This window comes from Melanaphis sacchari, unplaced genomic scaffold, assembly GCF_002803265.2.
Source record: "Melanaphis sacchari strain LSU unplaced genomic scaffold, SCAv2.0 Contig12_pilon_pilon, whole genome shotgun sequence".
In the NCBI taxonomy this organism is placed as follows: domain Eukaryota; kingdom Metazoa; phylum Arthropoda; class Insecta; order Hemiptera; family Aphididae; genus Melanaphis; species Melanaphis sacchari.
Window position 1 is genome coordinate 2,614,489 of NW_020270527.1, and position 23,489 is coordinate 2,637,977.

The 23,489-nt window shown below is 25.9% G+C and overlaps 1 protein-coding gene across 1 annotated transcript in view; it reads left to right on the forward strand.

The window, feature by feature from the left end:
* The window catches only part of LOC112591245 (extracellular serine/threonine protein CG31145), a 28,290-nt gene that overhangs the window by 549 nt on the left and 4,252 nt on the right, over positions 1–23,489 (forward strand). The window contains 5 exon segments of the mRNA XM_025335002.1: positions 12,760–12,884; positions 12,960–13,038; positions 15,339–15,431; positions 16,681–16,988; positions 19,601–19,874. Of these exon segments, the coding sequence (XP_025190787.1) occupies positions 12,760–12,884; positions 12,960–13,038; positions 15,339–15,431; positions 16,681–16,988; positions 19,601–19,874 (879 nt within the window).

The window sequence follows — 23,489 nt, forward strand, 5'->3', positions numbered from 1 at the left end:
CGCGATAAATCAACAAAATATTTGTTTATTACCGATGGAAACACTTACATTTCTTTAATCATGATCCTCTTATCACACTCTCGAAATTGTTTTTTTTTTTATCGCTGCTTGCCTTTGTTGTGTTGTAATATTTTTTTATCTCGACACGTCTTTTCTCGTCATTTTGACGTGCGTATCGTCCGCACAATAAAGTACAATACTACACAATATTAACAACGTGGTATTAAGCTATGATAATTTTTTAGTCGATTTACTGCGAATCAAAGTTTGTTTTCGATTTCCACTTATATATTTTCATGTAGGTTGAACACTTGGTCCGAAATCATACTAATACGTATTATAAGTCATTACAGATGGCTTCCGCCAAATGTATACTTCATAATATCGTTTTTATCAATATTTAAACTTTGAGATAGTCCTCTTTTTCATACGAAATGTAAAAGAACGGTTTGTGAATTAATTTATAAATTTTCTGAAAAAATTATGCTAAACTGCTATTAATTGTGATTTTCGTTTGTCAGCAAAAGTATGTGTGGCCATCCAAGGCAGCTATAATTATTTACAAAAAAATAAGACCGATTTTGAATAGACTAGTTGGAAAAATGTTAACTGCCGACACACGCTGTATAATATTATATTGTTTTTCTAATCATCAGTTTTCTAGTATTACATATAGATATATATATATATATATATATATAAACCGATAACAAGCGTACGCCAACGCTTTTAACGCGTTTTGCGCCGTACGCGATTTATACTTTGTTCCTATTTTAGATTCTCATCGTTTATGGCTTATAGTTTTGTTTGACGAATCGTCATTATTATTAATATGTTTCAATATTCGTCAATGTTATGAAATATGATTACTCTGAAAGAATCTGACTGACAATGTGCTTATCTGAGGTCAGTTCAAGAAAAGGTCAGGACAAACGCGTTGTTGTTGAGTGTATAACATATGTGTATTATACCCCAATTATCTGTATGCGTATGCGTACACTTGATATTTTTTAACATGATTAATAATTATATCGGTTTATTCATAATAGTTAATACGGAACACATTGTAATTCTATAATACCTATGTATTTTTGACAGCCGATTAAAGTCCGAAAAAGTTACCAAACACACACACGGTCCGTATTGGTTCTGGAGAAACGATCCACTTCCAAATATGACTTATAGAAAACAGTAAATAATAATCATAATAATTTTTCATGGCTCTTTTGTGCTTCATTTCGTCTGTGTTTAACCATTATCCATTATCACAATATATTTCCAATATGTTTATGATGCATTTTTACATTTTATTTTTTTTTCCAAGCTTTTAAATAAACTATTAAAACATTAAAATGTTATAATATTATCAAACAATGATAATATTTTTCTAATAAAACTGTAAAAATGTTTTCATGAACAAATAATATACTTCTAAATATTGTGTATATAGACTTTAATACACTACCTATAACTTTTTGGTTGTTGTGAATCCAATAAATATTTGAATAACGCTATTAAACCAACGGCGGAAGTTTGGAAGCAGAGTATTTCATTTCCATTTTCCTCGTTGATTAAAACTTAATCAAATAGCTCTGTTGACTTATTGATGTATTGAAAAATGAAAATACATAAATTGAAAATTAAATGTTTCTATTCTTTTTATCATATTTTTCTACATGTTAGATTAATATGTAGTTCATTCTAGTTAATAAATTACATGATCGTTGAAATAATACACTAACACGATGAATTAACCAAAAAATTTCATTCATTTTTATTTTGTATGGTAAATCATCAGGAGTAAGTATTTCATCTGATAACTATATTATTAAGAGAACGTTATACCCACAATGTTTTCGTCTTACAAGTTCACAAATCCATCAATTTAATACAAAGTATTAAATTATATTATTAATATAAATTGAACAATATATTTATTTATGTATACACTATACATATATATCACCTAAAGTAATATTTACAGTATTTAACTATAATTAATTTTACTGGAATACACTCGTGTACCTATATGCAACATTGGTGAAAACTTAGGGAAGGCGGTTATCCTATTGAGGGTTTTCAAGTTCCTCGTAAAACAATATACAAATTAATATTAATATTTAACTTATTAAAATTTAAAATTTTTCTAAAAAATGTATTAAGAATATTTTCATAGTATGATAAACACAAAACAAAATATATTGTTTTCTATATATTGGTTCAACAATCTACATTTGCTATTAATCACCACAAAACAATACGGATTTGATATAATATACCCATTAAATAATAATAAAAAAAATGTATTTTCGTAATGTTATCTGTTATAAATTGTAACGACGATTCATCATGTGAATCGAAAATATTTTTTTAATATTTAGGTATTTTAAAATGTTAGCTACCAATATCCCAATGACTGCATATTGAATTTTCACCGATGGAGTAAGTACACGGTACATTGCTTTGCACATCACAATTGTAATAACAAAAATAAAAAAAATGCAATGTATAAACGTTATGTTATACAAGCTTGTTGAAAACACTTTATACGTTGAAAACATTTATATGTGGCTTTCAGTACTAAAATTTGCATAAGTCTTTTTTGTTAGTTTTTAACTACTTGTTTATGACGGGTTAAATATTTTTTAAATGGATTGTAAATAAAATCAATGTACAAATGTCCATATAAATTAACGTTAAATAAAATTAAAGTATTTTAATGTCATGTATTTTAAAGTACTCAGAAAAAGTCGTTAAATACTTAAAATGTATGCAGTTATACACGTAATTTACATTATTAACATATAACTTTGTACTTTTAACACGTGATGACTTGTAGAGTTGTTATCCCATGATTGTTGATCTCTCTTTTTAGTTTGTGTATTATTTATTTTCCTGAAATGTTTGATTTTTACATGAACGTAGTATGTATAAACGTGAGATCTATGCTGAATTGTTTAATGATTTGATTAAATGAGACTATGAGTCACGATGCAAATGCGTGTTCAAAATTCGTTCTAGAACAACTCGCATATTATAATACATAGTAAACGTAGGTACTATTATAATATTACATAGTATAAGATTACTATATTTTTATTTTTCAATAAATAGTCAATCGGATATTGTGTTCTGATTATATTATTTCTCGTAATTACTTTATAATTACATATTTGTATTATAACCACGTTAAATAGATCAACCAAAACACGTCTTAAACAAAGATTAATTTAGTCTAAATCTTTTATTAAAACTTTTAAAAATAAATTTACATTAAACAATTTTTTGAAATAGCATTTGAAGTACGGTTATTATGCAAATACCACGACTAAATACATTTTCAATTATTAATTTAAAAACTGTTGATTTTGAAAAACTTTCAAGTTTTTAGTTGAAATAATAATTTGTATTTTATACACATTATTTGGGTTCTTCGGTAAAAACACTTAGGTATACTACTACTAAATACACAGTGTATTAACATAAATTAGCTGAAATCGAAATCGTGACTAAAATAAGTGATCGAGTTTAAAATGTAATATTTATATTCCGATATTCTTTTTGAGTGATTTATTTAAAATTATCTCAAAACTTTTTAATGTTTATAGGTAGTATGAAATTCAAGTATATCTCTAATATTTTTTAATTAGTAAGTAAGTTGGTGTATAAGTACCTATAGATTTTAATTTGAATGAATATACAATGGTATAAGTTCCGTTGTACTAAAATATGCATGAATTGGCCAAATGCAAATTGGAGACAATATTACCTTTTATTCAATTATGTATCATAAAATGATTTTAAATGTGTCAATTATTCAAGGGCTTAGTACATAGAAAATCAAAAATATCACTAGACTCGCATTGATAATTTATGACAGATACTATTGAAAAATTGTTTCTAAAGTTTAATGCCTCACACATTTTAAATAAATAGATTTTGATTTAAATTAGTAACACCAGCTCTAGACATTTGAAATACAAAATATGGAAAAAATGTAAATATTTATGAATAATTATGATCCATGGCAGGCATTTTTAAATTTGATGATTTAAACAAGTAATACGTAATATTTTTTATCATTATATTTTTTTAAGTTATTATTCTTTTAAATAACATCATACATTTTTTAAGTTTTATATTTCGAATCAGAATATTTTTTGGATTATTTCAATACATAAAAGTTTGTGCGATTAATTTATCAGTTATAAGTATATTTAAAATTCTGGCGAGTGGTGTGGTGTTAAGTAGAGATACTCCTCAAAATGTGGTCAATTACTAATTTCTATAACTTAAACTTAAAATACTTCTATTTTAATTCATAAAATACTCAACCAAATTTTATTTTTTAAGTAGCGAAATATTTTAAAATTTGAAATTAAAAAAGTATGTTGTTACACAAAAAAATAAAATGCTTAAAAAATTAAAGGTTTTTATTTCTACTGAAAATTATGTAAGAAAAATATTATTTTTTTTAATGTTTTATAAATTTTGAAATAGTAATTGTTTGATATTCATTTTGAATTCATTTCTATAGTTTTCAGAATCACCTTGTATATATTTAATACTACTCCTCCTCAAATTTATCATAATTTATATTGTATATCTCACAATATAAATTTTGAAAATCAAACCATGCTTATTTTGCGATAGTGGAAAATATTTTTATTTAAAATTACAATATAACAAAATAACACGTGAAATTTAAATTCTCCTATATTTTACACATTTACACTATATTTTATAATATAATATTACCTTGTATTATGGAGTGTAGTTTGAATGTGACGATTATCTTGTTTAACTGTAGAATTTGTACCTAATGTTATAACTGTTATAAGTACCTACGAGTGTTGCACGACTCTGTGCAGGCGCAACATGAATAGTGGAAAAATGTGGGTATAATTTCATGGTGATCGTCTTCATTTCAAGTGGGAATTAAAAATATTTTTTAACTGCATAATTCAATATTTATGTACAATATTAGGTGCGTACCTACATTGTTAAACATATTCTAACGAATATTCGATTGTAGATCAAAACAAACATTATTATGTTTAGTATAATATAATACTTACTTCAATATAAGTTTAACAATAAAAAAATAATTAATTTAATATGATATAGTTGATTTTATATTTTTAAATTTGTATATCTTATTTCACATAATACATAAGCGATAGTTAGGACTAGGACTCAAAACTTAATGCTCTTAAAAAGTACTAAATATGCATGCACTGATGTGTATAATAATACAAATATGCTTTAAAAATATGCACTTATTTTTTTTCTACTCATAATTTTCATAAATCAAAATAATTTATTTAAAATTCTTTAATATTTTATAATTTGTATTAAATATTTATTATTAAAAACAAGATATTGCACATCAACTAGGGATTTGATAAACATTATACAATAATACCTATTAAAAACCTTTAAAATGAATAAACGTTAAAAAGTATTATTTATTTTTTTTTATTGTAAAATGTTCAAATTGTTTTATAAACATATTATTAATTTTATTATTAAATATGCTCTGGAAAAATAGTAAAATTGAAAAATCATGCTCTTTAAACAATAAAATTACTAAATATACAAAAAGTCCACTATTCATTTTTAATATTTTTTTCGAAGTGTCATGTAATTAATTTTAAATTTACTTAATAATAAATTGGTAGCCCTCCCTCTCAAAAAAAAAAAAAAAACACGCAAATGCATTAATTTCCTAGCTCTTGTAATAAAACTTATACATATTTAAATTTATAAAATTTTGTAGATCAAACATAGAGCAATCAGTATATATTTATAAGTTAAAATATGTTCTATAGTAATAAATTATAATTCATAATGGTAATATGCACTAAATTTGTATCTAAATATGTCTTAGTATGCAAAACTTACATAATGATATTTCTATTAATCGGGGGTGAATCTTTTTCCTTTATAAAAATAGCAGTTTACCGTTGTAGTCACTATAATATCATAATCATATGCATAGTACATAGAAATTAACCCATTTAATATAGTACACACAATTCTAAAAACTTGTATTTAAGTTATCTAAACAAGGAACAATGATAGATTTTTTATTGTCATAACTTATAAATATATAATTTAGTTATAAAACAAATTAATATAATAAATATATAACATTTAACCATTATGTTAATTTTATACTGCTTAGATACTTATAAAATAATTGTTTTCTATTTTTTTTTTAAAATTAAATTATTTTTAATATTAAAAAAAAAAAAAAATGCATACATACAAATAAATATGCTTCAAATTATAGTACGTATTTGGCGTAACTTAAATTTAATCAATGAATTTTGTATGAAGTACTACAATGTAATGATATCTATTCTATTACACTACTACAAAATGTGTATTATAGTATTGATATAATATTGTAGTGTGTTAGTAGGGACATATAATGCTGGATAACTGTATACTGTTGACATAACTGATCACAATTCTTTTTAGTTATCGAGAAATATCTGTATTTTTGACCCGCATTCACCATTTTTTATCAACACTTTTATTTAATCATTGGTTATATGATACTTGAAATTAATTATAACCGTAGTTATACATAAAACGCATAACCAATAATAAATACATAGGTTTATAATTATATAAAATTACGTGAAATCTCGATAACACGAGCGTTACTAATTTACATTAGTTGACAATTAAACATAGTTTTAATGAATAAAAAAACAATATGTCTAAAGACTATAAATTATAGATAATATTTATTTTAATACATTAAGTAAGCACAGTTCTATTTTTACGATTTTAATCATATAATATACGAAAACTCTGTCTGCCCGCCCGCCCACGGCAATATTATTTGAAATGTTTTGTAGTATAAAATGTAGTGTTGCCATATGCACGCTACGAACTGCATATTATACATAGAAAAAAAATTCCGGTTTTTTGTTTTTTTTTTTGCAAAAGTGTTTATTAATAAATAAATTTATAAATATAATTGCACAACGGACTCATTATTGGTTTAAACACTATTTAAGAAACCTACACAATAATTATATATATTTTGTACGAAGTATAGGTACGTACAAAGTACAGGATATTATGTACTGCATTGGTTGAGTAAGTAGGTATATAGTCGTATAGAGCGTAGGTATATTATAATATTGAATATGATGTATAGTACAACTGTAGTACAATAGTGTGTACGTCGTGCTTAATAAAATAAATTTACCTATCATATGAATTTTTGTGCAATAACAAATTAAATAATTAAACACTCGGTTTAATGTATTCGTATAACTACTTCAAAGTTTATAGTATAACCGTTAGTTGCAAATTTGAAATTATGTTCCTGACATTGGAATAGATTTACACCATGGTACACATCGTAGTGTAGTAGCGAAGAATACCAAACGCACGAACGTTTGTTTCTGTGGAATTATATATACGTTGAAAAGGAAATAAAATGATAATTTCAAGGGTGTACGACAATTTTTTGAAAAAACAAGTTTCCCATTGTTATTTCATCATGTTAAAAAATATTACGAATGGGTACCGTCTTCTCTCCAATTTACTGGTGAACGAACAAACACTAAGATCTAATATTTATAAATATATTTTGTCATAACATTTTCCCAACCAATAACAAACACACATACGTGACAAGCTTGATGCAGTTGTCAGACATGCTATTTTCTATTAAAGACTTTTTCTTCTTAAGCCGGCAAATCTATGAAAACACTCAACATCGACAAAAGTTAAAATTTAAGTTAAACGTACAACGAATAAAAAAATAAAAATAAAAAATAAAAAAATGGTTTCACCGATTTTTATTAAAAATATTACGTATTAATGAAATATTATTCTATGAAATAAAATGCATCATTATTTTAATCGCGACGTGGTGTCTACGTCAGACTGTAAATTTTTATGATAAAATATTGTAACTGCGAAATTTATTTAGAATCGATGAAATCACACTTATATGTTGTAAATTTGTAGCTATAACGGTGACAAGTTTATTGTGTTTTTTGAAATATTAAAAAGTTTTAAGTTGTACCTTATCTTCTACCCATACTTTTTATATTAATATTTAATGGTCATTAAGTATGTCATATAATTTTATGAATTATTATGCTGTTATAAAATAAATTCGTTTAATTACATATCTGATTATCTACGTTTACTAAAATCTACAATATGGTACCTTGTAATTATAATTCTTAATTTTATTTATCTAAAAATTAAAAAATGTAATGAACACATAATATATTTTAACAATTAGATATTATGTTTTTTTTTTAATTTGTAGTCTACAAGTACCTTGCATAATGCCTACAATATTAATATTTCTTAGAATATTCAAAACAAATAACTATTGAAAAGAACAAATTAATAACAGAAGCGTTTTTAAACAATCTACCTTCTATAGGTACAAAAAGACAAAAGTGAATTACATTTTGATGTTTTAAATTGTACATTGAATTGTAAATATCATGTAATTTGGTTTAAACGTTATAGGTAATGTGTCTAGACTTCACGTGATTATTTTCAAACAGTTATAAAATATTGTTTTTTATCGATACATTTCCATAAATTTCCAACAGTGACCGTCTAGAATAGTTACTTCAATTATACACGCACCCGAGTATCAGAATGAATAACATATTTGTATTTGGTACTGTTGTGTAGCTACTATTTTAGTTTATGCATACATACGTCACACGAGTGATGTATATAATATATTATAAAGAGTAGATTTGAAAAATTGTATACGAAGAAAAAGTATATTGGACTTCTAAATAAAAATAATACTGATAATGACGTATACCTAATACCTACCATAAAATCTATATAAATAATATGCACATTGCACGCACTATGTATGCATGTTGCACGATACTGAATCATGTATTATAATAATATAATATGCAAAATGCATACGTATACCGCCGAAGCTCAATAATAAATATCTATATCAATATACATATATCTAATAACAAATATCTTACGTTTGTCCTTCAGTGAAACTTATGGGTCCCTTGTGTGTTTATTAGTCGGTGTTTTTGGATTCTGGTCAATTTCTTGGCGCTATGCAATGAATCGTCGCGAGACCTCTGCGGAGACGGATTGTTTTTTTGTTTTATTTTATTGCCGCGCCACCAAGTCGTTTCAATATTATTGCGCGCACCTACGCGCGTTTATATACATAATAATAATATATTATCTACGTAAAATCGTGGTAAAACAACAACGGAAAACAAAAAAATAAAATAAAAATAATGTAGGTATACGTTATATAAAGCGGAGAAAAAAAACCGTACACATATATGGAATATTAATGACCAGCATCGTCCCTGTTGAATACAAAACGACGTTTATGTAATTTATATCACCGCCATCCACGATATCTATATCGTCTGCGACGGAAAGAGGAGGGGTGGAAAAGGGCGTTATCTCTTTGACATTGCTCCTCTACTGCGATTGAAGATTTATCGGTTGTATCGGTGTTTTTGGAACTATACCCATGCTTAGAACATATGGCTAAAAGGTGAAGATATCGGGAAATGTCGTTTATTGCACCAACTGCAGTATTGTCCTATAATATATTATCATAATACATGACTAATTTTTGCGGACATCCCTGTATTTAATTTCACGATGCGCAAAAACAAAACATTCAAAGGAAATAAACGCAATCGTGTGCTTTAATAAAATTATATTTAAGTCACACATGAAACATATATCACTCGTCGTGTGAAGTGTGGTCGCTGGTGGGCGTATTGAACAAATAGTATGACAGTTTATAATATTATGACAATACACGTCGTATTATACCAATAGGATGCTTTGTGTCGTTTTGGATGAAAAAAATTATAACTCATACACTTTTAATGTAAAATTGTGAACAGATACCTATTTTAAAGCATAAAATATTTCCACATGCCTTATGTAGTTCGTTCTTAACTTTGTAATATGAAACCATTGAGGACTAAATGAGAATCTAAATCAAGATAGACTGTAACATTCTGTGGACTTTCCACATTTTCTATTACATAAAGATATACTGTAATTGGTGAATGTTTTTGATAAATGACAACCAAAAAATTGAACTGTTATGATATTATAACGCTAAAAACATTTGTGTTTGTTGTTATATACGCTATGGTTTTTTTTCTGCAATTTATCTACACTTCTGAGAGAAGTGCAGAAGCATCAAGCATGTAATATTAATAGGTGTAAAGGCATCTTAAATTTTTGATCGTTACTATAGCTCATGCTGGACCTACTTTTTATAATTTCACCCTAAGATGGTAAAAATTGATCATATATTTATCATCGAGTAGAATACGAATATGATTTAAGGAAAATATTTGAACGCCATTTCAAACACAAGTCGAAGAAGAGCATATTATTTATCGGTGATTTCGAAAAACAGTAAACAATATTATAGACGTATTGTATAAAACCGAGGTAAATGCGTTCAACCATGACTGTAGCGGAAACGGAACTTATGTTAAACCATTATTTCGGCTGTTCTCGCTTGCATTACACCTACTTATCGATGCGGCTCACGACGGCGCTCTTCTCGTTGGCCAACCACCCTGGTATTTAATTTATGCACTCATGTAGAATGTCAAAGTCAAATATGATCGACGTTCGTAATACGTACATTATTTTGATTCGCAGAAATAATTAGATGATTAATTATACGTTTTAAATTTAATTTACACTTGTACTGTATATGAAATTAAGATTGATTTTACAGCAGCCGTTTGTAATTATTGATTTGTATCAACGTCTTATTTTACAGCATGTTTAGTAAGAAAGTATCGCGGTATTATTAAATGAATCATATTTCTTAATCTATTCTTCTTAATTTCATCGTTATATGTTTGTAGGTAATTTTTAAATAGGTATTATATTTACTCAAAACAACATTCGATGATTGTTAATTAGGACTTGGAAAGTTTAATAAATTGGCTAATTTATTATACGAAGCTCATAAACGAAAAAAATACTGTAAATACATAGTTCGAAAATAGTATAAAAAATAAGCGTTCAGGTATTGGTTTAAATTCCCTGAGTACCTATAAATACGTATATGGTATAAACGATAGAATTTATTGATTTGTAAGACGTCAGTCATAATTTGGGAAAATATTTTTTCGCATAATTTACGATTGTCAAAAAAAAAAAAAAATTAACATTTAAGAAAAATAATTTATTTTTAAATTTTTATTCGTTTAATAAATGACAACATATTACATTTATAATTTCATATCCTGAAATAGAATATTATTTGAAGAATTTTAATGTGTAAAAATCAAATTGTTGGATGAGTAATTTATTGGATATACAATTGTTATAATTAAACGTTTTACGAGTGGAGTAGTGAACCAATGTTTTGCGGGGTACATACTATACCTTCTATCTTGTAAATGATTTTATTATTATCCATTTTACAATTACATGTTAGAGTCATTATTAAAAAAAATTAATTTAAAATTAAATGAGTTTTTATAAATACTCATACAGTAAATTCACTATTATTATCTAAAATATTTCAACGTTATTATTTATAAATACGTATATAATCGTTGAACTAAAATAATGCACGAAAATTATTGTGATTTGACATTGTAAAATAATCTAATCTAAACCTATTATAATATTAATATATTAATTTTAATTTAACTTTAAAGTTCAAGACAATTTATAATGATGGTTATGAAAAGTTATAATGTTACGTAAAATATAATATACTATTCATAAATTAAATAATACAACAATGACTAAGGCGTCAAAGTCATATGATAAAATCGTAAAAAATAAAATACAATGTTTTTAATTTAAACTTAAATCTTTTAAACTATTATTTTTATAAAATATGTGAATTAAATTTTAGAATTATCATTGATGAAACGTATAGCTTACTATTTAATCAATGGATCTTTAAGCATTTAATACAACGTCATTGTCAATGCTTTTAAAATAAAAATTATAAATAAACGAGAACTAGTTTATTTGTATTTGTTGGAGATGAATGACATCGAAAGCATTTAAGATTGTAATTGTGTTTTATTGTAATAATATATAGTGACTTGACTTTAAATTAATATATTATTAATTGGTTATAACTTATAACTAATAATTTTATTAAGTATTTACTGTAGAAAAAATATTTATTTTGATATTATAGTTTAAATGCTAAGCTACAAAAAATAGACATATTGTTATCTACGAAAAAAAATGTTCTGTTAAATGTTCTTAATTTATCAAAAATTCAGAGGTTATGCAATATTTTTAAGACCAGTGAAATAATATTTTCTATTAAAAAGTAAAATGGGAAAATTCTCATTAAGTCCTTCTATAGGTAGGAAGAAAACAGCGCATATATCTTCGATTTTTATTCTCACGCGATAAAACCTGATGGTTTTATTTCATTATTATTATTACTGTATTACTGAAAACATGGCGCATAATTGGGTCGTTTTTCACTTTAATCAACCGCGAAGAAATCTCCACCAAGAGTTTCCATTAATTACTTTTAAATTTAATTTTACATTCGAAACCGTTGTAAGGAGACTTGTATACCTTTTGAAATTTACTTTTTAATAAAGGAGTCACGAAAAGTTAAATTATGTAAATAATATTAAACACTTAAATATTTGGGTATTATAACATTTATAAATTAAATATACATATATGTACTTTACTAAAATGAATTGGGTTTAATAACTCAAATATCATTTTTTTCAGGCCAAACACGACGGCATTAACTGTATTCCACTCAAGAATATCAAAAAGAGAAATGTATCCTAAGAACGACACGTATGTGCCATTCATTTTAAAAACTATGTCTGTTTCACCTATTTTAAGCGTAGGTAAGTGATTCGATTTAACCTGTTTATTATTGATACCATATATTTAGTTTTCTAATATAAATCATTATATTTCAGCCCAAAAAGAAGGAGGCACACAACTCAAACTTGTAATTGAGTTTGTAAACGGAGATAAAGCCCTTATGAAACCAATGAGGTAAATTTTTAAAGTATTTTTTCAAAATATTTTGGAGGGCGGTCTTTCGTATTTCTAATTTATTTACATAAATAAATGACCTTTAAATTATATAATTGAAACATAATATAAAATTAAAATAAAATAAAGTTACCGTTAATTCAATCATTAGTATTTAATGTATGTAAATGGGCTCTTCGTACTTATTATTTGAAACTGACTCAGTCATGTTGATGTTTTAAAAGCATGTTTTATTACTTATTAGTTCCGTCGGGTATTTTTTAATGTTGAAATAATTGGTAATTTTCTATTGCTAATTTGTAACTTGTTAATTGCAATGTTGACACTTTTTTCAGGGAAAATCCTTTTTTTTTTTTAGTGAATTTTCGTTTGTCTGCGTTTTATAAATCTCTTTATCCGCTGTAACACTGTATTGCTACTTATATTTATTATATCTTTGTATATTCCTTTTTTTTACTGGAAATATTATTTCAATAAAATGGATAATGTTTAAACGATTTTTATAAAAAAAAACCGCTAGAAAATAATATTATTTTTTCTAACTACTAAGTACTTACTTGAGATTTATTGAAGTTTGATTTAAATTATAGTTATGAAAATATTTTGATGTAAAAATATCAAAGTAAATCGATTCTTTGTTTGACGTATTATTTTTTTATTCAATATTTATCTCAACTACTATTAAAGTTATTCGAAATTATTGCAACAAAGTGGCATTTCATTATGACTCAGTAATTTCGGATCTTATTATAAATTGTAAGAGAAATACAAATTAACGATTTATCGATAATTTTCTTCAAATTAAAAACAGAAAGCACGTATAACATAAAACAGGTAAAAACTATTAGAGGAAATCTTTGCTATAGAATACTGAATAATGTACAACGTACAGTATTTGTTGCCGAGAATTTTTATGTGCTTATTAATGTGTATGTTATACAATGGGAATTATATTGATTTCGTAATTTTTAATATCAGATACGATAATTATGGCTATAAAACATAAACTAAATCATTCATTTTTAAATAGGTATTTAAAATGTAGATTTTTTTTGTGAGAACTGACAAGAGTTATTCATATAATATAATAAGTAGAGTCATTTTTGAATCATTCATTACCGTAGCAGTGATATTGTATTGCGTAATATTCGATAATAATAAAACATTTAAATAAAATTAAACCTTTTTTTTAATTTTATATAATTTATTAAATTTATAAATAATATATTCTTACAATATGGTATTTTTTAAAACATTAAAAACTATTGAAGAACCATATTAAATTTAAATACGCACTTTCTTGAATTGATATAGTACTATAAATAACTATACGAGTAATATATTATTTTGATTGTATTATAATGGTGTTTTTTTTTTTTTATTAATTTTTTTTCTCGAATTAATTTATTTATTACCTAATATCATATGAAATATTAGTAACAAAAATTGTACAACGTTATATTACTATTGAAAAATTAGATGTTTAATCGCATAATTATAGTAGTACTTATAACGTTGACTTTAACATTAGCAATACTTATGTAAATTGAATTTACGTAAAAGTGAAATTAATTAGTCAGTACTTATCAATATTTTAAATTCAGATTACTGCAAACTTTTTATTTGATACTCGTAGGTTTTTACTTAAGTAAAATAAAATATATAAAGTAATTTTATTATATTAAACATCTCCAATTTTTAAAATGTCTTATTGACATTATATTCTATGTACACTGTATCTCTTCTTATTGGTATCGTTTTTTTGAGTGCAATATTTTATAATTTATACCTAGTAACAATAGAATATCTTGGCTTGCACCAAGGTCAACAATCGAGACGGAGCCAAAAACATTATCCTGGCTGAGAATTTTAGTATATTATTATTTGTATACATTTTAAATTTCTTTAGCCGATTTTTTCCACCGAGTTCACCTTCGCGTAATATTCCTTATTAAACTAGCACGTACAGTTTTTTGCTATCATGTTAAGATTTTAGATTATAGTGAAACAATATAGTAATCAATAATCATATAATAATATAATTGTTTGTAAAGTATTGAGTGAAAAGTTAGTAGTTTTGTAATACAGATTATCAAAATATATTAACATTTGATTGAAAAATACTTTATAAAACAAAGCTAGTATTTAGATAATAATAAAATACATGTAGGTTTTCATAGTTAGCATATTATTATATATATTACAATATTATACAATATATACCTTTCTCACTATAATAGTATAATAGTATCACACATTGTTGAAACATTTGAACATATTTTATTTTTATGCGATTGCAGGTTCACCAGAGAACAACAGACTCTGCCGAATCATTTTTACTTCACCGACTACGAAAGGCACAATGCCGAAATTGCTGCGTTTCATCTCGACAGGTAAGTCCATCGCTAAAACTGAAATCATACGCATTAGTTCCGAATGATAGTCGGTCGTAAACGTTATTGTGAATGAAGCAATTTCTTCGTTCGTGCGATCCAGTGCATTACATCACGGTGTTGTACACTGTGAAACAATGCGGTTCGATTCAAAAAATGATATAAACTATATGTACTATATATATAATACAATGTATACGTATATTAGTATATATATATATATTTTTTTGCTATCTGAAAAAAAAAATAATAATTTTAGTGAGATCTATCAAAAGTGTTGTTGTGGTTGTTACCAATTTCAGATAATTATCAAAAACGGAGTGTCAAAAATTGGGGTAATTGATAAAATTTGATAATTAATATAATTTATATTTAGTATTGTTTTTTGTTATTTTTTTTTTAACTCGAGTAGGTCAAAAAAATAAATTTATTGTTATTTTTAGCAGCATCATAGATTTAAGAAATTATGAAAACTATTATTACTATTTTTTAGTAATTAGTAATTACTAACATAGTAAACACATATTTGATTTTTGTTTAAACGTTTAATGTATTAATGAGATGTAGTATGTTCTAAAGAATTAAAAACGTATAGGTACATTGTATATAATTAAAAATTATATTTAAATATTATTTGTATAGAATTTTTATTTTATCAAGTAATTTAAATCCAATGATATTAAAAACAATTTTTAGAACCATGAAATTCCGTGAATTATTAGGTATTTTTTATTATCTTTGTATTTATCTTAAATCGGAATATTATAATCTCACGTGAGGTTTTTTTACAAAAAATTGGGAGCATATTTTAAAACTTTGAAGAATATAGTTGCATTACAAATGCATTTTGTATATTAAATAATTTTTTTAAACGCATCGAATCATTGTATCATTGTATAGGTCAATGTCATATCTAAATTTTGAATTTTGATCCATAGTTTGAGGAGAAAAGGAGGGTGAAAGTGATTAAAACCAACTTTAAATACATCTTTTGATAGAAAAGTTCTACCTTGACGATTCGCATTGCAACTCTTTTTGAATTTTTTTTAACTGTAAAATGTATTTTTATTTAATTTAAAGCATATTTAAAGATTGATTAGCAAAAGTTCCCTCTTCCTCATTACCACAAACTTTTATAAATATGTAGTTAGGCATAATATTTCTATTGCAAATTTTTCTAAGCATCGACGTTCTTAAACATGTTTAATAAAAAAGTGTTTGTATAATAATATTATATTATGATTCATAGGATATTGGGGTTTCGAAGAGCAATGCCGGTCAGTGGAAGGTTGGTGAACATCACATCTGAACTGATGGCCCAAGTTACCGCGTCTGATTTGTTGAAGACGTTTTTCGTGTCACCCGACAAAAATGTGTGTTTTCACGGACAGTGTTCCTATTATTGTGATACGTCGCATGCTATTTGCGGAAATCCGGATATGTTGGAAGGCTCATTCGCCGCGTATTTGCCAACCCAAGAGGTTTTGGAGAGAAAGACTTGGAGGCATCCGTGGAGGCGCAGTTACCACAAGCGGAGGAAAGCTAAATGGGAAACAGGTCAGTATTGAGAATGATAATACCTATAAATAATTAAGTGTTACTACGTTAATGTGGAACATTGGAATTCTAAATAAAATCTATTTATTTTAATATTATCAACAAAAAATACAATTATTCCAGTTAAATATCTTAAGAGCTATATTATAAAGTATCGAATAGAACTGCAAGGTTTCAATTTTTTTTTTCTATAGTTTATGTCTAGATAAAATATGAAAAGTAAACAAAATTTAATTTATGTCTTATAGCGTCAATTAAAGTTATAGTCTTATACCCTGAATATGTTGAAAGTATACGTTTTTAATATTTTTATATTAACGATTATATTCTTAAAATTTTGTAAACTCGAACTTTTTTACTAATACAATATGTTTAACTTTAATTATATTGTAAGTGTAGGTATAGCAATATATTTTAATATATATATATATATATTTATAACATAGAAATTTTGATAAATATGTCATATACTACAATACATCTGGACATGTTTTCAATTAAAACTTGTAAATGTTGTTTATTTTATCACGGTAAATATATTTTAATGAAGTATTGTTGCAACGTTTTGATTGTTGCATTTGAAAGTTGATTGAAACTAAAAAATCAATTAAAATGTATCCTTATTATTAATGGTTTTGATAAATTAAATTCAAGAAATTATTAAAATAATAAATATATTAATTTAGTTGATAAATCGACAAGACTATTATAAAAGTTCGTGTAAATAGATAGCACATTTTTCATTTTAATCATCAAACGATTCTGTTATTATAATAGTTTTAATTATATTAACTTTATTATGAAATAGTATAAAATATATTACAACATAATACCACAATACAATAACTGCAGTTTATACTTTTATTTAGTATTGAATATCCCGGGCTTTTTCATAAATTTTTCTCGATTATAGGGCCAAATAGTATTTATAAATTTGTATTTAGTAAATAATTAAAATTAAATAAAAACAAAAAAACTTATGAATTATAATAGTTATTCCGAGTATAAAAAATGTTGGGGAATGATCTTTTATTAGATATATTTTATTGATGGAAATCTTTTGACGGTATATAATTTTTCGGTTATAATTGTAGCAATAGCCCATAACTCATAAAAGAATATTTTTGTTTTACAGTTTGATAATATTATTTGTGTAATACTGAATCATATGATAAAGAACAATGATTTATTTTATTACGAGTGATTTATGATATTTATTTTTTTAGTAAGTAATATCAGTAATATTTATTTGTTAAGTATCAAGGTAGCTTATGATTTGAATATCGAATAAGGTTTTAATTTGTATCTATGCATTAGGTGAACAGTTTTTATTGTAAAAAAAATGATGACATACTTAAAATCTATTATTAAATCTTCATTAATGTTTATTTGTATTATTTTAAAAATTAAAACTTAATCGTGCGGGTAATAATAAACATTTTAGACAATTATTTCGATATTTTACTTACACGATAATTATTTAGCTTGCATATAGAAAAATATTATAAATTTTTTTTTATTTTAAGACCTATATTTTACTTTTTACTATAGAAATTATTATTATTATAAACTCTGAATAATGTAGGAACTTTTATTTTAAATAATAAAAATTAAAACTAAACATTTTAAAATTACGATAATATAATAATTTCCTAAAGATACCATAATTATTAATGATTTTAAAAAAAATGTAATGTTTAACACTTCCAAACTTTCATTGGAACATGTAATCAAAAAGTGTAGTTTGTTAAAAATGCTTAATCAAGAGTTAAGTTAAAGATTTTTATTTTTATTTTTCAATATTATATAATGAAATTAAGTTAAAATGACATATGATTACTTAATTTTGTGACAGTCATATTTCATTTAAATTTAAATTACGTCTTGAGGTTTAACTGATATGTTTTATAAAAACGATATTGATTATAATTAAAATGTAAATTATTTAATTTAACGAAAATATCTTAAGCGGCTTATCAGAATATTTTTTAAACATAAATAATAATAGTACAATATTATTTACATATTATTGTTATTATTTCATAGCGCTAACTTACAGAATAGTTGAACGTTCAATTTTAAATGGAATTTCATTATTGATAACAAAATTAATAAATTAATGTAGGCACGGAACTTTATAACTGTCTGTAATGTATTCATAATAAACATTTTTGTTTTTAAAATACGTTTGGACAACAACTGAGTTAACTGTAATTCTTTATTGGAGAAAATATACTTAACCTTATATTTTTTAATATATTTTAAAACTAAAATAAACATCGATCCAAGGTTTAACATAAATAAATAGATCAGAATCTATTATTTAGATCAACAAGATTTTTTTTTTCATACTAGATGTTGTCTTTTTTAGAGCAAAACAAGTCTGTAATGCAAATATTATGTTGAAATAGTAAACAGGGTTAAATAGCACTGTGAAATGTGAATATCGTACTCCGAGTGACGCAAATATATTATAATAACAATTTTGCATTATAAATTCTCAAAGTATTTTCCTTATCTTTTGCTGTTTAGCGCTATAATACTTAATGCATACGTCTTATCGTAATCGTTATTTTATTTTATTTTATTTTTTTTTTTCATATTCAATATAGATCCAAATTACTGTGAATTAGTTAGAAACGTGCCGGCGTACAATAGTGGTCGCCGGATGTTGGACATTATGGACTTGTCCGTATTTGACTTTCTCATGGGCAACATGGACCGTCATCATTACGAAACGTTTACCCTGTTCGGCAACGATTCATTTCCTATTCACCTCGACCACGGTCGGGCATTTGGCAAGGCATTCCACGACGAGATGAGTATATTGGCTCCAATCATACAGTGCTGTCATATACGAAAATCTACGCTTGAGACTTTGCTGAGGTATTAGTCGTTCTTACTATATTAACTAACTTATTAAATATAAATGCACGAACACTGTGGCTCCAATCGTAGAATTCTTATTAGATATTAGGGAAGTATGTTATATATGATGTTAATCCGATTAATGTCTGTATACAACTGTACCTAACCATACGCTTAGACTGCATACTGTATAGCATTGGTAGAACTTTGGTAATAAAGTTCTATTACTTTTTTTCTCTTATTAGTTATAATAAAATATTTTAAAGAAAAAAAAACATTATATTTGTTGTTCAAATGACATAACAATGTTTGGCATCACAGGAACTGTCTTACAAAATAAAATCGTGGGTATAACTATAAAAGTATGCCCAATTAAACCTTTTAAAATACTGTCAATGTGGAAAAACGGTTTTCCCAATTAACAAGACAAATTCTTTATTTTTCTCTATTATCTACGAGAATTATATGAATAGATGTTTTAGACGAGCATTCGTATCTACTTAAAATTATTTAATTCAAACCACTAGGGCATTGCACATACGAAATAGGGAAACTGATTTAAAAGCTGGTTTTTAATGCGATTAATAATCAAAATTTATAGGTAAAGAAATGTGAGTTTAACTTCAAGAATTTATTTTTTTAGTCTTAGTTACTAAATTGTTCATATACCTAAATGCATACACTCCTTCGATAAAATCACAATATATTCGAGTTATCTTTAATATTTTTAAATTAGGTAACAACAAAAAAACAAATATTTTAGATTTTAAATCAACTTGCAATATTTCAACTTTTAGTTTATCTTAATTATACTTATTTCCAAATATTCAATATCAAATTTTTATTTATTCAGAGAAATAACTCTTGGAATAATCTTTGGAATCGAGTTACATTTTTTAAATTTATATCTACACATATATGCAAATATTTTTACAATAGTGAGTATAATATTACTTTTTTTTTTAGGAGAGAGAGTAGTAAAATACAATAAAAATTAAATTATAAATAGCAATAGTAATCACAATAATAAATTTACATAGATTATACGTTATTTTAATTTATCTAATCTCGTTTGTTGGAGAAAGTATACGATGTTAAGTAATGGAAATTCTGGTCCTAATATCAAATTTATTTTGCCAATCCTCTGGATATAATAATATATCTAAGTCAGTCTGTTAGTATACTAAAATACGAGCTTATTGATCTTAAAACTACTTATCTTTTCCTCCGAGGATTGCGCATCAATAACGACCGTCTATATTAAATTACTTTAACATTTCATTACCGTTTTCGAAATTATAATATTATATTATATAAACTAATGATAATATATATTCTCTCCAGCACAAAAAAAAAACAGTCGACTTAATTGACGTTTTGACAAAAACGTAAAATGTCAAGAAATTTAAAATGGCTTTACGAACGATTTTTAGGACGCAAGTCGGGACGACAGGAATGGGTAGAGAAGAAAAGCGTCGTCTGTCTACGTACCTATATATATATATAATACCACCAAAGTGTGTTTGTTTTCTGCCACGTACGTCCGGTAGCCCACCACCACTGCCACTGAGTGGTGTCTATGGCCGGTGGTGTAGGTGGTATGGGTGGAGGAGTCGTAGCGAGCGCGGATATTCGGACTTAACTGCACATCGACGGATAAAAGGGCTCGGGAGAATAAACGGCGGTGTGCCAATGCTGTCCAGCGATTGGCGGACGGCGGAAAGTAGGAAGGAGATTGGCCCATGCCTCGCGTATACCTATATTTATATCATACGTATATAGTATATACGATAGAGATAATCTTAAATAAACGGCAGCCGTTAAGAGGTTGGAAAAACCCATTACGGCATTCGCAAACACACGAGGTGGACCCAATAAAATATTCAACGGGGACAAAAAGCCAGACGACGTTTTGAAAAGCCCTCGCACGAGTCGACCACCACATTATATACACCAGCGCACAGCATCAGCACATTCACGTCACAGGCACTTAGCATAATTATCTGTTATCATCGTGATGGACCATCATAATATAGACATGAATAGTTGCTAGTTCCCAGAACGCAATTGATAAACCTCTCTGTCCGTATAACAGGTTAGGTACAGAAGTATATAATATATGTTTATTATTATAAAACCGCATTGTACCGCGGTTCTGCCCACTGCATCCTGTGTCCGTGCATTTCGACCACGTCGCCGCTGTGACGCGAAGGTAATGAGCATTCGCGTTTCGGCGAGATATTTCGAAACCGTGTACTTTTGTGCCGCGCTTTGCACGTTTTCCGATATGGCTTTTAGCCGCGATTAACTGTTCATTGAAGGAAACGCATTTTTTATCGGACTACGATAAAATGCGGCTGTGCCAATGTACCTATGTAATAATAATAATAATAATAATAATAATAATAATGTGATTCTCCGAACACGTCAACGACAATAATATTTATAATAATATGTAACGCGTTGCGCTGTATATAGCAGCTGCTGGTGTACGCAATATACGTAATAATATATTATGTATAATAATTATTGTTCTGATTGCCACGGTTTGGTTTTTGAACACCGATTATTCAATACGCATATTGTTTTAATGTTTTGTTGGGGGCGTTTTTTTTTTTAATTTTTTTAAAATTTTTTTTAATAATCTAATTAAAAAATAAACGAAATTGGTTTTAAACGAGTATTTATTAAGTTTATACCTCCCAATTATGAGTTTCGTGCAATGTGATTGTGACTTTGAATTGATAATAGTTGATGTACATAATTCAAATCTATACCTACTTTCGTAATTTAGGATTCAGTATAAAATTATTTTGGTTTCTATCTTTTCTTCCGTCTGTTTAAGTTTATTGCCTGTTGAATAATAGTATTTTTTTGATAGCAATAATTTTATTAGTTGTTGTATTTAATAATAAGGAGTGTTAATTTATTAAAAATTCTAATATTATTGGATTATTAGAAACACTTAAACGTAATATGTCTTGTGTAAAAAATTAACGTTTTTAATATTTTAATCATGATGATTGAGGTATTTTTTTTTCTTAAATCGAAGAAATATGTTTTTCTTTATAACTACGAGTTTTATTGTAACTTCATCTAATTTCTAATGCGTTGAAAGTTAATATTAGGATGAGTGAATTTGCGCTGGTAATCAACAAGATTACTTTGCATGAGTGCTATGTATAAATCTTTCACTGTCTTTGAATTTTAAAAAAAGTATTGGTTAAATATTCATTATATACGCATACACATTGATCAACTTTAAAATACAAAATAAAAAAAATGAAAATCATAAAATTATTTAAAAAAAAAACTTATTGGACAAAAAAAGTTGATAAAAATTACTGGAGGTCAATTTTTGATGGTTGATGATGAGGAAGTGAATAATTCAAACTATATAAAACCATGTATTAACATTATTGAGAACAATGCAATAAAAGTAAAGGGAAATTCGGCATATGCTTACCTATAGGTACCTACAAATAAAACGTATTTCTGATTGTAACTGAAATATAATACCTAAACAATCTGAAACAAATACACATGTGCGTCAGATAATATAATCGTTTGAAAAGTCAATTTGAAAAAAACTTTTATATGTGAAAAGTTTAAACGTCTGGTCATTTTCCTGGT